At 36.9% G+C, this 14,610-nt stretch overlaps 4 protein-coding genes across 5 annotated transcripts; 2 read left to right on the top strand and 2 right to left on the bottom strand.

The window, feature by feature from the left end:
* The first annotated feature begins 424 nt into the window (after positions 1-424).
* LOC108202108 (WRKY transcription factor 72A-like) lies at positions 425-3,188 on the top strand. The gene is made up of 4 exons (XM_017370487.2): positions 425-500; positions 1,264-1,674; positions 2,066-2,179; positions 2,288-3,188. Exons 1-4 carry the CDS (start codon positions 432-434, stop codon positions 3,035-3,037), a joined length of 1,344 nt encoding a protein of 447 aa, XP_017225976.1. The 5' UTR covers positions 425-431; the 3' UTR covers positions 3,038-3,188.
* A 555-nt stretch (positions 3,189-3,743) lies between these two features.
* On the top strand, positions 3,744-5,586 carry LOC108201720 (SNF1-related protein kinase regulatory subunit gamma-1-like). The gene is made up of 5 exons (XM_064084383.1): positions 3,744-3,921; positions 3,994-4,433; positions 4,608-4,874; positions 4,968-5,140; positions 5,289-5,586. Exons 1-5 carry the CDS (start codon positions 3,753-3,755, stop codon positions 5,584-5,586), a joined length of 1,347 nt encoding a protein of 448 aa, XP_063940453.1. The 5' UTR covers positions 3,744-3,752.
* LOC108200643 (pentatricopeptide repeat-containing protein At2g02750) lies at positions 4,972-7,980 on the bottom strand. The gene has a single exon (XM_017368862.2). The coding sequence runs from the start codon at positions 7,510-7,512 to the stop codon at positions 5,662-5,664; it is 1,851 nt and encodes a 616-aa protein (XP_017224351.1). The 5' UTR covers positions 7,513-7,980; the 3' UTR covers positions 4,972-5,661.
* A 698-nt stretch (positions 7,981-8,678) lies between these two features.
* Positions 8,679-12,352, bottom strand: LOC108203158 (probable LRR receptor-like serine/threonine-protein kinase At1g14390). Of its 2 annotated transcripts, none has more exons than XM_064084382.1 (7): positions 10,947-12,352; positions 10,374-10,510; positions 9,972-10,215; positions 9,689-9,882; positions 9,546-9,601; positions 9,355-9,463; positions 8,679-9,187 (listed from the first exon to the last, which is right to left on the bottom strand). In XM_064084382.1, the coding sequence occupies exons 1-7, from the start codon at positions 12,157-12,159 to the stop codon at positions 8,954-8,956; spliced, it is 2,187 nt and encodes a 728-aa protein (XP_063940452.1). In that variant the 5' UTR covers positions 12,160-12,352; the 3' UTR covers positions 8,679-8,953. The 2 variants fall into 2 exon arrangements, with proteins under 2 accessions (XP_063940452.1, XP_017227410.1); XM_017371921.2 differs by having other exon boundaries at positions 9,355-9,466; positions 10,947-12,351.
* Between the last annotated feature and the right edge of the window lie 2,258 nt (positions 12,353-14,610).

Raw genomic sequence — 14,610 nt, 5'->3', positions numbered from 1 at the left:
ATTTTAGAATACTTATATCGATAGACATCAAATGATTATAATTTTATATTTTGAATTTATTATTGTTATAATGTTCCATATTTTATATGTAATGCGGAATAATTATTCTTTCTTACTCGAATCACATCTTTATTGTATTATTCTGTCATCTTCCTATGTTAAAATATGATAAGTTGAAAAGGTTGGACGAGTAGTTAAACATTCAAGTTAGAAGACTTTCGGAATAACAACTGGGCGGTTTAAGTTTCAATACTATATATCTATCCAGCATGCAAATGCTGATCAACTGTGTTTTTCAAAATAGAAAATAATATAAAGCTGCGACTTTGTATCTCAAGAAAGTCAATCTCGTGCTTTTACTATTCTTAATCTGTGTATATATATGCTACCGAATGTCTAATGCATGCATATTCAGCTCATTTCTTCAATATATGGCAACTGCTTTGCAAATACGCTCCAAGATTAAGGAAGAGGTTGCTCTTGTACCAGAGATACCTAAGGTGCTCTATCTTCTTAATATTTATAGTTTATAGATATATATGTATTATTTATATGATAGATTATGGTTATAAATTATGATAAGAGCCCTTCTCTCGACATCTTATCAGAGCTCGAGATCAGATTTTCATGATTTCGATTCGGATTCATGTGAATATATATGTGATGATTATAATTCAACTTTTCATCATAACTAGTGTTATGATTAGCTGAGTATTTCATTTGATATAAACTTATATTCGTAAAATCCAACAATAACAATAATATTATGGTTCATTTGAAATTTTAGAATTAAATAAATAACCTGTTGGAAAATATGAATTTAATTTTTTTTTTATTTTTTGGTCATATGAATTTGAATTTTATTTGAAATCAAGAATATTCAAATATTAGTATAAATTTAAGAATTTGAAATGACAGCTCAAATGAAATTCTATAATTTAAAATTCATCGTTTGAAATAAAATACATGTTTTCGAACTTTTTCTTGCATTAAATACATACATGAATTTTTCTTATCTATCAACTTGAGTACATGCATAGTCATTGGTCCTCCCAGTCAAGGCTTTGTACATATCCAGAATAGCGTTAGATTTGACTGCATGCATGTGATGTTTCGTTGCTTCTCCAATTTAAATAGAAACCAAGTTAGTTAATTCGACCAGTTACAATTTTTTAGTAAATTATGGCAAATTGTTTAGTCTCTTTTACGAGAATTTAATATTAGAAGAACTATTTACGAGGATCATATATTATTCGATTGCAGTCGAAATCAAGTGAATCACCAGCTCAAGAAATGGATGAAACTAGAGAAGAAATGGATCATATTAGAGAAGATGATCTGGTGGCTCTTTGCCTAGGAAGATCTTCATTGTCTGTAGCCAAAAACAAGGATCATCTTCCGAAAGCTAGCAAACAAGAAGATGATAGTTTGAACCAAGGGCTCGTGCTAAGGTTGGATGGGAGATCATATGAGTATTCAGGGGATCAGAATGATGCAGGAGTCTCAAAGAGCCAAAGTCCCACAAAGATCGAAGAAGAATCTGAAACTGATCAAAAATGGGGTTCAAGTATAGGATTAAAGGCGGCGAGAAGCGAGGAAGATGAAGCTCTCTTGCAGCAGCATCCTGCGAAGAAAGCTAGAGTTGCTGTCAGGGCAATATGCAATGGCCCAACGGTTAGTATAATTTCCAGAAACCTGCACTTGAAAACACAGTCGAATTTAGGCTCCGTTTGATGTTGTTGTTAACAGTAAGCAGTTTTTTGTTTAAAAACATGTGAAAAACTGTTTGATAAATCTAAAAACAGCTTTCTCAACAGTAAAACTGTTTGTTTGGAAAAGTAGGTCCTCCATACTTTTTGAAAATGCTGTTTTTCAACTTTTGCGAGAAACTGATATTAAATCTCGCCAAAAACATTATCATTTATACTATAACTCAAAATATGCAAATATCAAAAAAAAACAAAACTATCAAACAGTTATGTGATTTCTACGACATCACTTTTTCTGACACCACTCAACTGTATATTTGGACGATGAATACTAAAACTGCTAATGATTCATGTAGATGAACGATGGCTGTCAATGGCGAAAATATGGACAGAAAATAGCGAAAGGAAATCCATGCCCTCGAGCCTATTATCGGTGCACAATGTCAACCTCATGCCCTGTCAGAAAACATGTATGCTCACTTGAGTGATCTTCAATCCTTCTACAAAGCTTTAAGCTCTGATAACTTCATTAACACAACTCAATCTTCTGATTCTGACAATGTCATATCTTATTTCAGGTGCAGAGATGTCAGGAGGACTTGTCGATCCTCTTAACAACCTACGAAGGATCACACAACCACGGGCTCCCCCCTGCAGCCACAGCAATGGCATCCACCACTTCTGCTGCGGTTTCCATGCTGAAAACCTCCTCAACATCCACCTCACAGCCAAGCCTTAGCCTCCCCTCCGCGACCTCTGCCACCACCAAATTCCCTCCATTTTATGCCCCTAACACAACAATTTCGACGTCTCAGTCACACCCTACAATCACCCTAGACCTCACCACACCATCCGCCTACTCGCATTACAACAAGTACTCATCAACCTTCTTACCTCCTCACCACACAACATATTCCCCTGCTGCATCCCTCAACTTCTCTGCTTCCTCCTCGTCCTCATCCGCCTCATTCGAGCACTGGAGAAACCAGAGCATATCATCCTCCTCTTATGCCTCATTATACAACAGAACAGAACTCCAATTGCCATTAATGCCTCATAAGAACAATTTTATTAATCAAACTCAACCGCAGTTTTCTATAGAGAAAATCGCGGATGCAACAAAGGAAATCACATCGAACCCGAGTTTCCAATCTGCATTGGCAGCTGCAATTTCATCAATAGTTGGAAAAAAGAGTGGTGGCATTGCAGAAACCATGCAATCACAGTTTGCTACAAGTCATTTCAATTCGATTTTTCCACAAGCTGGGAACCTGAAGTTTGATTTCTCTCCATTTGCTTCAAGTAAAGGTGACTTTAGGAAGTTGTAAATTCGAAGATGTGTAAAACATTAGGAGTAAAGTTAATCTCAAGGTTCAGTTTTGGTCCTGTAATATATTTCTTCCCCTGTAAAAGTTGATATTATGATCTGTACATTTATATCAGGATGATTAATATAATGAAATTTACGTGAATTAAGAAGCGTTTACGTATGAGCGAGAATCGGACCCGGAATCTAAGATGACAAGAGATAAATGTTTCACCGAATTAATTATATTTCAAAAGAGATATAAGTTAATAATACTAAATACAAAAAGTTGTAAGTGTGGCATCTCTTGTTATATAATATAATACGTGTCGGAATGTCAAACTTGGAGATCTGATTAACCGTAACGTCCTGCTTTTAGTTTCAGGCGGAAAAACTAACACAAAGGATTCAAGAATAGAGATCTTCCTTACGTTGCAAGGACCATCAATCCGGTGTGTGAAATTTCTTATTTTATAGCCCGATTAAATTGTTATATCCTAATTATTGTTCCTAGTTTGTTTTGTTTTGGTTTATACTGATCACGAAAATGGCCATATCTGCTGCAAATTCTTTGATCTCTCATGCACGGTGCAATTCTATAATCTTTAATTAAGTTTTGATAAAGCTAGCATTACATGTCAAATAATGCATAAATTTCGTAAAGAACACCCAAAACATCAAACACCCAAAACATCACTTGCGATTTTCTGGTATATGTGTCAGGTATACGAGTAAATATGGCGCAATTTCAAGCCTTAAATCAAGTTCTGCAGAATCCGAGCTCTGGTGCTTACTTTGAAATGGTCCAGAAAAGAAAGAAACTGCCAATGTCGTTGCAGGAGACTTTGAACAAAGCATTTGCAAATATTCCAGTTTCGACCTTCCCAATAGTTCCTGGAGGCAAAGGTGACTTCTAACATTATTTTTGTTTGATACAAAATGAAATGTGCTGGCTCACCATTTATATTGGCTTTGTAGTGTTGGAAATTCAAGCAAACGCGTCAGTTGGCGAGGCAATCAAGATTCTGTCAGATGCCAACATTCTAGCAGCTCCTGTGTGCGAGTCTGATGATGTAAAAGCTGTGGACTGGAGAGAAAGATACTTAGGAACCATAGATTTCTCTGCCATTGTTCTGTGGGTTTTAGAGAGTGCCGATATTGCTGCAGCTGCCTTGTCAGCCAGCTCTGCAGCTGCTGCTGGAGTAGGTGCAGGCGCTGCTGGGGCTCTCGGGGCACTAGCAGCAGGTGGAACAGGTCCCGTGGCAGCTGCAGGCATAGCGGCTGCTGCAGTTGGCGCAGCTCTAGCTGGTGGGTTGGCTGGAGATCAAGTGGGAAAAGATGCTTCCTCAGCCGCTGACACATTGGGAGATGATTTTTATAAAGTCCTGCTAGAAGAAGAACCTTTTGCATCAACTACAGTAAGCTAACATGTGATTATAACTTTTAAACTAATTTTCAAGATAATGTAATTCAGAGAACAAGAACCAAAGGCCAAATAAGTGCAAAACATGGGAGAATAAATAAACATGTCTTACAAAGTTTTGCCCCGCTTTTAAGACAACCAATCTAGTTTGATTGGGAATCATTTGCAGGTGAGGTCCATCATCACATCTTATCGTTGGGCACCATTCATTCCGGTTGCAGCAGATAGCTCAATGTTGGGTGTTCTCTTGCTTCTTTCCAAGTATAGGCTAAGGAATGTACCTATAATTGAAGATGGAAAACCAACTATAAAAAACTTCATAACTCAGTCTGCAGTTGTGAAGGGTCTAGATAACTGCCAAGGAAGGGACTGGTTTGATTGTATCGCTGCTCAACCAATCACTGAACTGGGGCTTCCTTTCATGTCCAATGATGAGGTGACATAAATGATTAACTCGGTATACTTCTTGTCTGAAAGAAGATCAGCAGGGAGTTGGAAAAAAAAGTAATGTTTTTGTTTCATTCTACAGGTCATCAGCATCAAAAGTAGTGAATTGGTATTGGAAGCATTTAAGCTAATGAAAGATAATCAAATTGGAGGTCTTCCAGTCATAGAAGGACCGGAGAAGAATATTATAGGCAGCCTAAGCATAAAAGATATCCGATTCCTGTTGCTCAACCGTGAGCTTTTCGCAAAATTTAGGTAAGTTTAGATTAAAGCTCTCAACTGTGTTACTTGAATTCATCCATCCAGCAGACCAAGAACATCCTTAGACATGCGTATACGTGTATGATATTCATATAGCATAATATTTTATGCAGCTGTCATCATCTGTATATAATGCTTGCAGGGAACTGACTGTGAAGGATTTCATGAACACCATTGCTTCAGAGGCCCGTGATCTCGGGAAAGGCACCATACCTGCAACGTGTAGTCTCTCCTCAAATCTTGGAAGTGTGATACACATACTTGCTTCAAAGATGGTTCATAGAGTTTATGTTGTTGGTGCCAACGGCAAAGAAGTTGTTGGCGTGATTACACTCAGGGACATCATATCATGCTTCATCTTTGAACCACCCAACTACTTTGAAAACTATTTGGGATTAACAAGTTACGAAGTCAAGATTGATGCATTCAAGACAAAGTAACTGACTGTCCTTGGAGTAACAACATATGTATATTAGTTTTACTTCAACTTCTGATAGTGTACCGGAGGAGTCATATCATGTCAAACCAACCGAACTATATGCAGGAAACTTTTTCAATTTCTTTTGATCTATTATCTGTCTTACCCTCTTTGCATCTTGCCACCGTCCCAGCCCAGCATATATATTTGACAAAATAACGTATGGAGTTGGGTTGTCAGGTTCTAAAACTAACAGTCTCTTGGCCATGTCTTCTCCAAGCTTGGGTTCTAAATGATACTTTGACGCTCCAAGTAGAGAAGAGAACATAGACTTTGAAGGTTCAGGTATGTCTTGCAATAGTTTCCAAGCTTCATCGAGATGACCAGATCGACCTAGAAGGTCTACCATGCAACTAAGGTTCTCTGTAGTAGGTTTCAAGCCATAGACCAGTTGCATCAACCTAAACATTTCGCGACCTTTGTCAACTTGACCAGAGTGACTGCAAACAGATAGTATGCAATTAAAAGTTGCCGAATTTGGTTTGACATTCTTGTCCAGCATCTGTCCGAATATGTGGAAAGCAGCTTCATGCTCTCCATTTCTTCCATATCCAGAAATCATTGCATTCCATATTGCTGGATCCTTAGGCTCTAGCTCAAACTTATCAAATATTCGTCTCGCATTACAAGATTGCCCATTTTTTATGTACATATCAATAAGAGTTGTGGCAAAAAATTCATCATCACTTATATCAGTTCTAATACCATGTCCATGAATCTCTTTTCCACAACGCAGCGCAAGCACACCAGAACAAGCAGATAACAAGCTGGTAACAGTTTTAAGATTTGGCGCAACGCCAGCTGATTGCATTTTCCTGAAGAGAATAAAAGCTTCCGTCTCTTTTCCTAGTTGTGAAAAGCCACAAATCATCGAATTCCATGTTGCTGAATCCGGTTTTAATCCCTCATAAATCATTTGCGTAAAAAGTTCAATAGCAATCTCAGTATCACCATTCAACATCATCCCTGCGATTATTGCATTCCACGTTACTAAGCTCCTTCTTCCCTTCAACTCTTTAAATAAATCATAAGCTGCATGCAAACAACCGCATTTAGAATACATATCAAGAAGTGCAGTTCCAACCATTGTATCGAAGTTCATTCCAATTTTGACAATAAACCCATGAACCTGCCTACCAAAATGAACATACCTACTATCCGAACAGGCAGAAAGAACCGAAACAAGTGTCACAAAATTAGGTTCCACAACTGACCGTATAATTTCCCTAAACACATCCAAGACCAACAAAGGAACCCCATTTAACACCAACCCTGAAACAAGTGCATTATAGCAGACCAAACTCTTATCTCCAATCTGCTCAAACGCCTTCGACGCCATGACCAACTCCTTACATTTCGAGTACATTGTCACAAGTGAAGTTCCTACATAAACATCAACCTCAACCCCAATCTTAGCCCCCCAACAATGCACTTGACAGCCTTCCCTAACATCTCGACACACCGACAACAAACTAGCAATACTAACAGAATCAGGCCTCAACCTCCCCACACCAACTTCCCTAAAAACCCTAAAAGCCTCCTCATAACGCCCATTCAACGAAAACCCAGAAACCATAACATTAACTAAAGCGATATTTGGTTCAGGAATTTCATCAAACAGTTGGACTGCATTTTCTAAAAAATGAAGCTTTGCGTACATGTCTACCAGAGCAGTTGCAGTGTGTACGTGATCATGAAACCCAGTTTTGAGGAGATGGGCATGGAGTATTTGGCCCTGGGAAGGTAAGTTAAGCTTGGCACAAGCTTTGAGGAGGGCCGGAAATGTGAATTTTCCGGCGCGGAATGAGCGGGCGTGAAAACGGGAATAAAGAGAGAGAGCTTGTTCGTATAGGCCGTCCGCTACTAGTTTTGTTATTTCCCGCTTCATGTTTTGTAATTCATTCGCTGATCATTCCTGTTCAAATTCTTTTTAAAATCTCAATCCAATACACCCCGGTAAATGTCATACCTCCCTCATCTACTTGTGTGGTTTTCGTCTAGAATTTTGAGCAGTGTTCCGAAAATTCTGGATTATTATAAAAAGTTTAATTAGTTTCTTTAAAAAAAGATATTAATTTATTGATCACCTCCGATTTGATAAAAATGTCCGATTTATCTAAAAAATTCTTCAATAAATCTCCTACAAAAATCTAGAGTCGGTACGTCAACCGATTAGTTCTGATTCTCGATTTCTAGAACCATGATTACAAGTTGCGAAATTACCCATTATTGCTCCGGCTAATCTCTGGTAATTAGTGATGCACTTTCTTAAACACATAGAGACATATTTAGGCCTCCCATGTTAGACAGAATCTGAAAGGCATTGATGTTTGTGAGAATTGCATGCATCACTTCACAGTTAGATAGCAGTGTAGCAGACGGTATCTTTCTTGTGGTACATCATTGATTAAGGTAGGTAGAGTATTTATACCATCTTTCCTGTTGTGCAGTTCACAGATTACGTCTGTTGGCATAGGAGCGGATTTAGGATTCAAATTTTCAGGGCATCAAGCAAATTTTCAAAAAACACTTATGTATATTTATTAAGTTTATGAGGGGCACTTCTATGAGTTTGAAAATTTTGGAATAAGAAAATAAAAAGTCAAGAAAAAAGTTCAGGGGAACATTTGCCCATGTGCCTCTTACTAGATCCGTCGATGGGAGTCACTCAAGGCTTCTAAACTGATAACACTGTTGCTGTTACATCAATATGAACTGTGAAGTGTGAACATGTAGTTGCCTGAATTTACAATCAGAGAAAAGCTCAAATCTTTAAGCATTGTGGACTCAGATCCAACTCACCTGCCAGTTCAGAAACAGCAAGAATGTTCAGTGAGCTGGCCTGCTTTATAAGATTCAATGATTGTTGTATGTCAATAATGCTAAAGCTTCAAACTATTATATGCTTCCAAGACTATGCTCTTCTGTCATAATATACTTTTATCAAAGTCAATTTGTTCTTTGAGTCCATAGTTGACGTGAACCAGAAAGACTCGTGTATGGAGAGAATAAGATGTACGCAGATGTGTTTCCTATTACGAGTAGTAACATAAGGATCTCGAAAACCAGACGGTGTGAATAAATTACAAAGCAATAAGAAGGAAAAAATAGATGCGCAAATTATTAACTATCCGTTCCAAACTAGGCCAACCGAAACTACCCTAAAGAGTAAATTACAAAGCAACACGGTACAAAAAATAAGTGCGCAGATTATTAACTAGCATTCCCAAACCAACCCGAATGACCTAATCATTTTTATGTTCAATATATCTACCATCTACATTAGGAAGGCTGAAAAACATAGAGCAGCAGATTCTGAGGATTCACAGTTACATTTTTGTACTAAGGTTTCCGCTACTTGTCCATCCCTCTTGTACTTGTATTGAATACTGCATATGCCAAAGAACATCTTCGATTGTTGGACGGTTATTTGAATCTTCACCAAGACAGTTCACTGAGATCTGAACTGCGGTCTTCAGTGATTCATAAGCAAATGTGCCTCGTATCAAAGGATCGACTGCCTCTCGTAAGGTTGCTGGTGATTCCACTAAGTTCATTTCTAGCTGCAATAGCAAATGTGCCAGCTGATGCCAAATTTCTTACAATTATAAATGCACGTTGTTAGAATATAATGATCTTGGTAGAACGCCTTTGGTGTTAGGGAACGGCTTTTTACCAGGATCATTATATTTTAACATACGTACTTAATAAAACGAAACAATATACATACCTGAACTTTCATATCTGCTATTTCAGCCGTGGAGTTGAGTAGTTTACCCGTGACAAGCTGTAGTAATATTACCCCGAACTGAAAGATATCGTCTTTCTCCAGATTTTCAGTGCTACAAATTCAGCTTTAATTAGAAAACTTGGAATATATTAAATTCACTTGCCTGGAACAAATGGAGAGATGCGACAAACCTGTTCTGAAGATTGGATGTGCCATGTCGATTGCTCAGAGGGCTTTCGGAACCTTGCTGTAAATTTTTTACAAGATTCAGATTTTTATGTGTTGAGTCATGACACAATTTATTATGTGTAACTATTGCAGTTCAAAATTTTACCTTGGTTGGAAAGGGTATCTTATAATTAGTGATTTTCGGTGCAAGACCATCATCCAACAAAATGTTATCAACCTTCAAATCGTTCCCGAAAATTGCAGGTACTAGTTCCGTGTGCAAGAATTGGATTCCCTTTGCAACACTCATGGCTATGGACATCCTCTGCGGCCATTTCAGCACTTCTCTCTTTCTCATATCTATATAAAAATAACAAAAATCAGTAATTGAAGTCGATACAAAAAATGGTTTCAATTAGCACTAGAGTAGTGACTAATAAATTACACACCTGAAAGATGATCTTTAAGTGATCCCTTGATCATGTATTCTTGAACAATAAAGACAGTGCTCGCGGAGCTGGGATGATCAGTGTGTGAGACAGTGCAGTGTCCAAGAACGCTTACTAAATGCCGGTGTCTGAGCTTAGAAACGATCTCTGCATGTTGCTTCAGTGTTTGAGTTGAGTGCTTCTGTTTCACCTTCAGACATCGAACTATTACTGTGGAGCCATCTCTCAGCCATCCCTTATAAACCTGCAGCAACAATGCAGATCAGTAAAACAAGTCTTGTGCCAATTAGTATAAGAGGAAAAAAATTGAACTGGCTCAACTGAAAAGATTGACATTTGCTAAGGACCGTAAACAGTACACAAGGCTCCCGCATCAACAGCTATTGTAGCTTATATATTTACCTGTCCTTGAGCACCTTCTCCCACCAGATTTGATGAATCAAAGTTGTTTGTTGCCTCTTCCATTTCATCAAACGTGAAGTTCTGATATGGAGGGAGTCCGAATGTCGCCATTCTCCTCATTGTTTGTGGTTTATGCCCTTCAAAAAATTAAGCATTCATCATGACACTATGGTAACAACTCACTATCCAAAAAGTCTAGGAAGCATGAGTGCGGTGCCAGTATGGAGTGTTTAGTGCGGGAAGACGGAAATTCGGCAAATTAAAAATTATGGAAATTCGAGTACGGGATTCGACATATACTAAATATATTAAATTATATTAAATGATGAACCAAATAAGTTCATTATCCTTAATAATATGTTTCTTTCTTACTTGATAACTCAACTGATGCATATTAATGTACTTAATCGATTGTGTTTTTAAGTATGTTCATTATTTCTTCTCATTCGTGGGTGAGAGAAGAATCCTCGTGCACCCAAAAATCCATAAGTATCGAGAGCGAAGTGCAGCAGATAAGTGAAGAATCCTTGCTTTCTAGGTTAAAATCATAAAAGATACTAAAGAAAAACTTACTGCTATCCCCTTTTGGAGAGCCAAGACCAGGATTCGTGTCGAAAACAAAGCTGTCACTTCTAAAAACTCCAGATTTTTTAGCTTGTGCTCTTCGAAAAATGATCAAAAACAACACCCCAAGTGCACCAACAACTCCCACAATGCCTCCAATAATCCCAAGAACAAGACCAAGCTTCATGGTTGATTCTTCATCCGGTTTCGCCTTAGCAGGAGGCTTAACAGCTATAGCTTGTTTTCGACAGAATGAATTGGCACGCTGATACTTTGAGCTTGTATTCGACAGACAATTCCATAGGCTTATGACTGTTCTATTGGCAGTACTTGATGCAATGCAAGAAGGGAGCTTCCCATACAAAAGATTATTCGAAATATCGACAAAAACAAGATTTTTGCTGCAAGAAACCTGTGCAGAAAGTGCACCATTGAGCTGATTCTTAGCAAGATTGAGGTACTTAATGGACTGAAGTGAGAAAACAAAAGGAGGGATTGGTCCAACAAGTTTATTAGAAGAGACATCTAAAATCTGAAGCCTAACAAGCTTTGCAAAAACAGAAGGAATTTCAGATCTTATCGAATTGTTTCTTAATACAAGACTAACAATTTTCTCACCAAATGCAGGAAATCTAGGACCAAGAAAATTGTTACCCAAGTCGAGATTTTCGAGGTTTGTTAAGCCTTTTAGATCTGGGACAGTCCCATTCAACAAATTATTAGCCAGCACAAGAGTCTTTAAATTCGGGAGAGTCGATATCGATACTGGAATGTTACCAGATATCTGATTAGAACTAATGTTGAGCACTTCAAGTGACCAAAACCTGTTGATTTTATGCGGTAAAGGCCCCCATAGTCCCAGAGAAACAAGTGACAAGGACTTCAAACTCGAAAGCTTTGTCAGAGTAGTGAAAAATGAGTCTGTGGAGAATTTTTTCGACAAAATCTGCCTGGATGTTCTGTTTCCAGTAATACTCAGCTTGGTGACATGATTACCTGAGCACACTATCGATAAATAATCCGAACGAGGGAGATAACAGAAGCTCGTGAAGTTATTCCAGCCCTGAAGCACTGGTGGATACTCAAGAAGTCTCTGGAGTTGAAACAGAATGGTCTTTTCCCCTGGACTGATCTGCGAAACCGAAACAGGGAGAAACAGAGCAAGAAACAGAGCAAAAAACAGGGGAAAAAACAGGGGATTTAGGGTGTGAGCTTGTTTCATTTTGCAACATGAGTTAAAGAGTGGATGTGGAGAAAATAATGCAGGTGGATAAAAGGGGCATTGGTATTTGATATGGGGTAGCTTCAGCAGTGGTGATCTGTAGGTTTCATAAAGGCAGCTGCATGATTCTAATAAAAGAAGTGAATGTGTAGAGGAGTAAATGATTATTGAATTTGTGGAGTTTGGAAGTGCATGTGAAGATGTATTAAAAGGCTAGCAACTTGCATGAGGGAATAACAGCTCACAAGTCATAAGGACAAAAGTTAACCACACACATTTTCCTGCTATCGGAGCATCTCCGATGCAAGATATTAGGTAAAATTTACGAAACCTGAATGATATTAGCTATATTGATTGGTTATAATTTAAAATTAATATATTATAAATATTTTAGATTGTTAAAATAGAATATATGAATTTGGTATGGTAGTAAATGAGGTGTAATATTACTACAGATTTCTTACAGACATGTAGAGATTCGACAAATATAAGTATATAACCATCCAGAAGAGGTTGATTAAAATTATAGACAATAGATAACTGTGGTTGGAGTGGCATTTTTTCACATGGTTGGCTATATTTTTTAATTATGGTATGTCAACTCACATTTTAGCTAAGGACGTGCTGGTTGAAGATTCTCTTATTTCGGTGTTATTGGCCGTATAAATTGGAAATCAAAATAATTATCAATTTTTTGGTCAATTGAGAATTTTAGTCAAATTAAAATATAATCTGTAAAATTATAAAATATTTTTTAAAAAAATAATTTTTAAATAAATAAAAATTCTTAGAAATAACGTTGTATTTATAAAATAAGTCAAATAAACTCGTAATAATGTCCGCGGAATTTAAAACTTTGGTGCTAAAATAAGTTGGTAGGTGGAATATGACATATGTGACATTTATATCTGTAGATTCCAGAGTTGCAAGTTATTCAAAGACCATGCATGATATTTGTCGGTCCTATTAATTTTGTACTCCCTCCAGTCTCTATAGGTTGTTTACATCGACTGTTTGCACGTATAGTTCTGTAAAATTTTTTTAAATTTTTTTTTTCTGAATAAAAGTTTAAATATCAAATTTTTATTCAAAGCAAAAAGATTTAAAAAATATATTATGTAACTATACTTTAAATGAGGGTTGAAAAGCGTGCCAAAAAGTAACGTAAAGAAATGAGGGGATAGACGGAGTAAAATCCATAGCTAGGTTATAGAGTATTTCAACTTATTTATATTTAAATATATTTTTTGTAATGCAGCCTGGCTTTTAGAGATTTCTAGTCCTTCAAAATTAGGCATCTGAAGTCATAAGGACAAAAATGGATCCCAATACATAAAATTATTTTCAAAAATGATTATTTATATTTTTGTAAATTAAATTTTAAAAATAAAATAAGTCATTAATTAGAATTTTCGACTTATATCATGATGTTTAAGTCGAAAGTTTGCTAACTTATAAATTGAGAAGCTTGATTTTTAAACTCAGAACGGTTTTCGCTACTTTTTTTTCATTTTTTTTTTTGATAAATATGATTTATTGTCTTGTAAGTGAAGTGAGTATGTGTTCTCGAAAATCTCAGGATGAGCCGGAATCGAACTCAGGACTTGGTACGACATCTCAGGATGAGCCGGAATCGAACTCAGGACTTGGTACGAGTGTACGACATCTCAGGATGAGCTGGAATCGAACTCAGGACTTGGTACGACAGAAGATAAGTTCTCAAGCTCTTCTTAATCTGACAAGGAATCAAGCCGTTGGAAAGAGCTTGAATTAAGCTGAATGCAGTCGACAATCGACATGCATGTAAACAAAGTCAACACATTTTGCGTTATACAAGGGTTGACCGCCATAAGAGTAGTAAACCAGGTGGCATCTGATACACAACTCACGGGCCGTAGGCACGTGGGGTTCACAAGGGCCCCCAATAAATAATGTTATAATAATACAAGTAGACCCCTGGCCCGGAGGCCCATGTCCATTTATCTCTTTTCATACCAAAAAGTGAAGCTTTTTCCAAATAAAATTTCAGTGCTTCAATGATATGCAAAGAGGACACTAGAGAGGAGAGACTAGTGAATAACTTATTATTTTATTAATTATCACTTGTCAATCACACCGACTTCTACTCGTTTATTTTTCAAATATTAAGGTTTTCATAGTTATTTTTAAAGAATATATTAGTATTCTTGTACTTAGGTTGGAATTCTTTTAGTCAAACAAAAACTAGATAGGATGGAATGGGGGGAGGAGATATATTTTATTTCAAATCTTACATATGATACAATTATTAAAATATCATTTTACACATGAATAATGAATGTAAAAAGTGAAAATATGTAGAAATTCCTTATATTGTAATAAATAAGAGAATAATAAATAAAGAATTTAATGCTAAGCATTAAATTCTATAAATTTGAGATATTTTGATTGGTGTGATCGTTGCATTTGTAA

Source organism: Daucus carota, chromosome 9, assembly GCF_001625215.2.
Source record: "Daucus carota subsp. sativus chromosome 9, DH1 v3.0, whole genome shotgun sequence".
Classification (NCBI taxonomy): domain Eukaryota; kingdom Viridiplantae; phylum Streptophyta; class Magnoliopsida; order Apiales; family Apiaceae; genus Daucus; species Daucus carota.
Note: the sequence above shows the minus strand (reverse complement) of the source record. Positions and strands in the feature narration are given on the sequence as shown.

Bases quoted from the DNA above. Each gene is read 5' to 3' on its own strand.
- LOC108202108 (XM_017370487.2), top strand. From the start codon at position 432: ATGGCAACTGCTTTGCAAATACGCTCCAAGATTAAGGAAGAGGTTGCT. The intron at 501-1,263 runs GTGCTCTATCTT...ATTCGATTGCAG, and splicing joins TTGTACCAGAGATACCTAAG to TCGAAATCAAGTGAATCACC. The intron at 2,180-2,287 runs GTATGCTCACTT...ATCTTATTTCAG, and splicing joins CATGCCCTGTCAGAAAACAT to GTGCAGAGATGTCAGGAGGA.
- LOC108201720 (XM_064084383.1), top strand. From the start codon at position 3,753: ATGGCGCAATTTCAAGCCTTAAATCAAGTTCTGCAGAATCCGAGCTCT. The intron at 4,434-4,607 runs GTAAGCTAACAT...AATCATTTGCAG, and splicing joins AACCTTTTGCATCAACTACA to GTGAGGTCCATCATCACATC. The intron at 4,875-4,967 runs GTGACATAAATG...TTCATTCTACAG, and splicing joins CTTTCATGTCCAATGATGAG to GTCATCAGCATCAAAAGTAG.
- LOC108200643 (XM_017368862.2), bottom strand. From the start codon at position 7,512: ATGAAGCGGGAAATAACAAAACTAGTAGCGGACGGCCTATACGAACAA.
- LOC108203158 (XM_017371921.2), bottom strand. From the start codon at position 12,159: ATGAAACAAGCTCACACCCTAAATCCCCTGTTTTTTCCCCTGTTTTTT. The intron at 10,216-10,373 runs GTAAATATATAA...TTGTTGCTGCAG, and splicing joins GAGAAGGTGCTCAAGGACAG to GTTTATAAGGGATGGCTGAG. The intron at 9,883-9,971 runs GTGTGTAATTTA...ATTTTTATATAG, and splicing joins ACTTAAAGATCATCTTTCAG to ATATGAGAAAGAGAGAAGTG.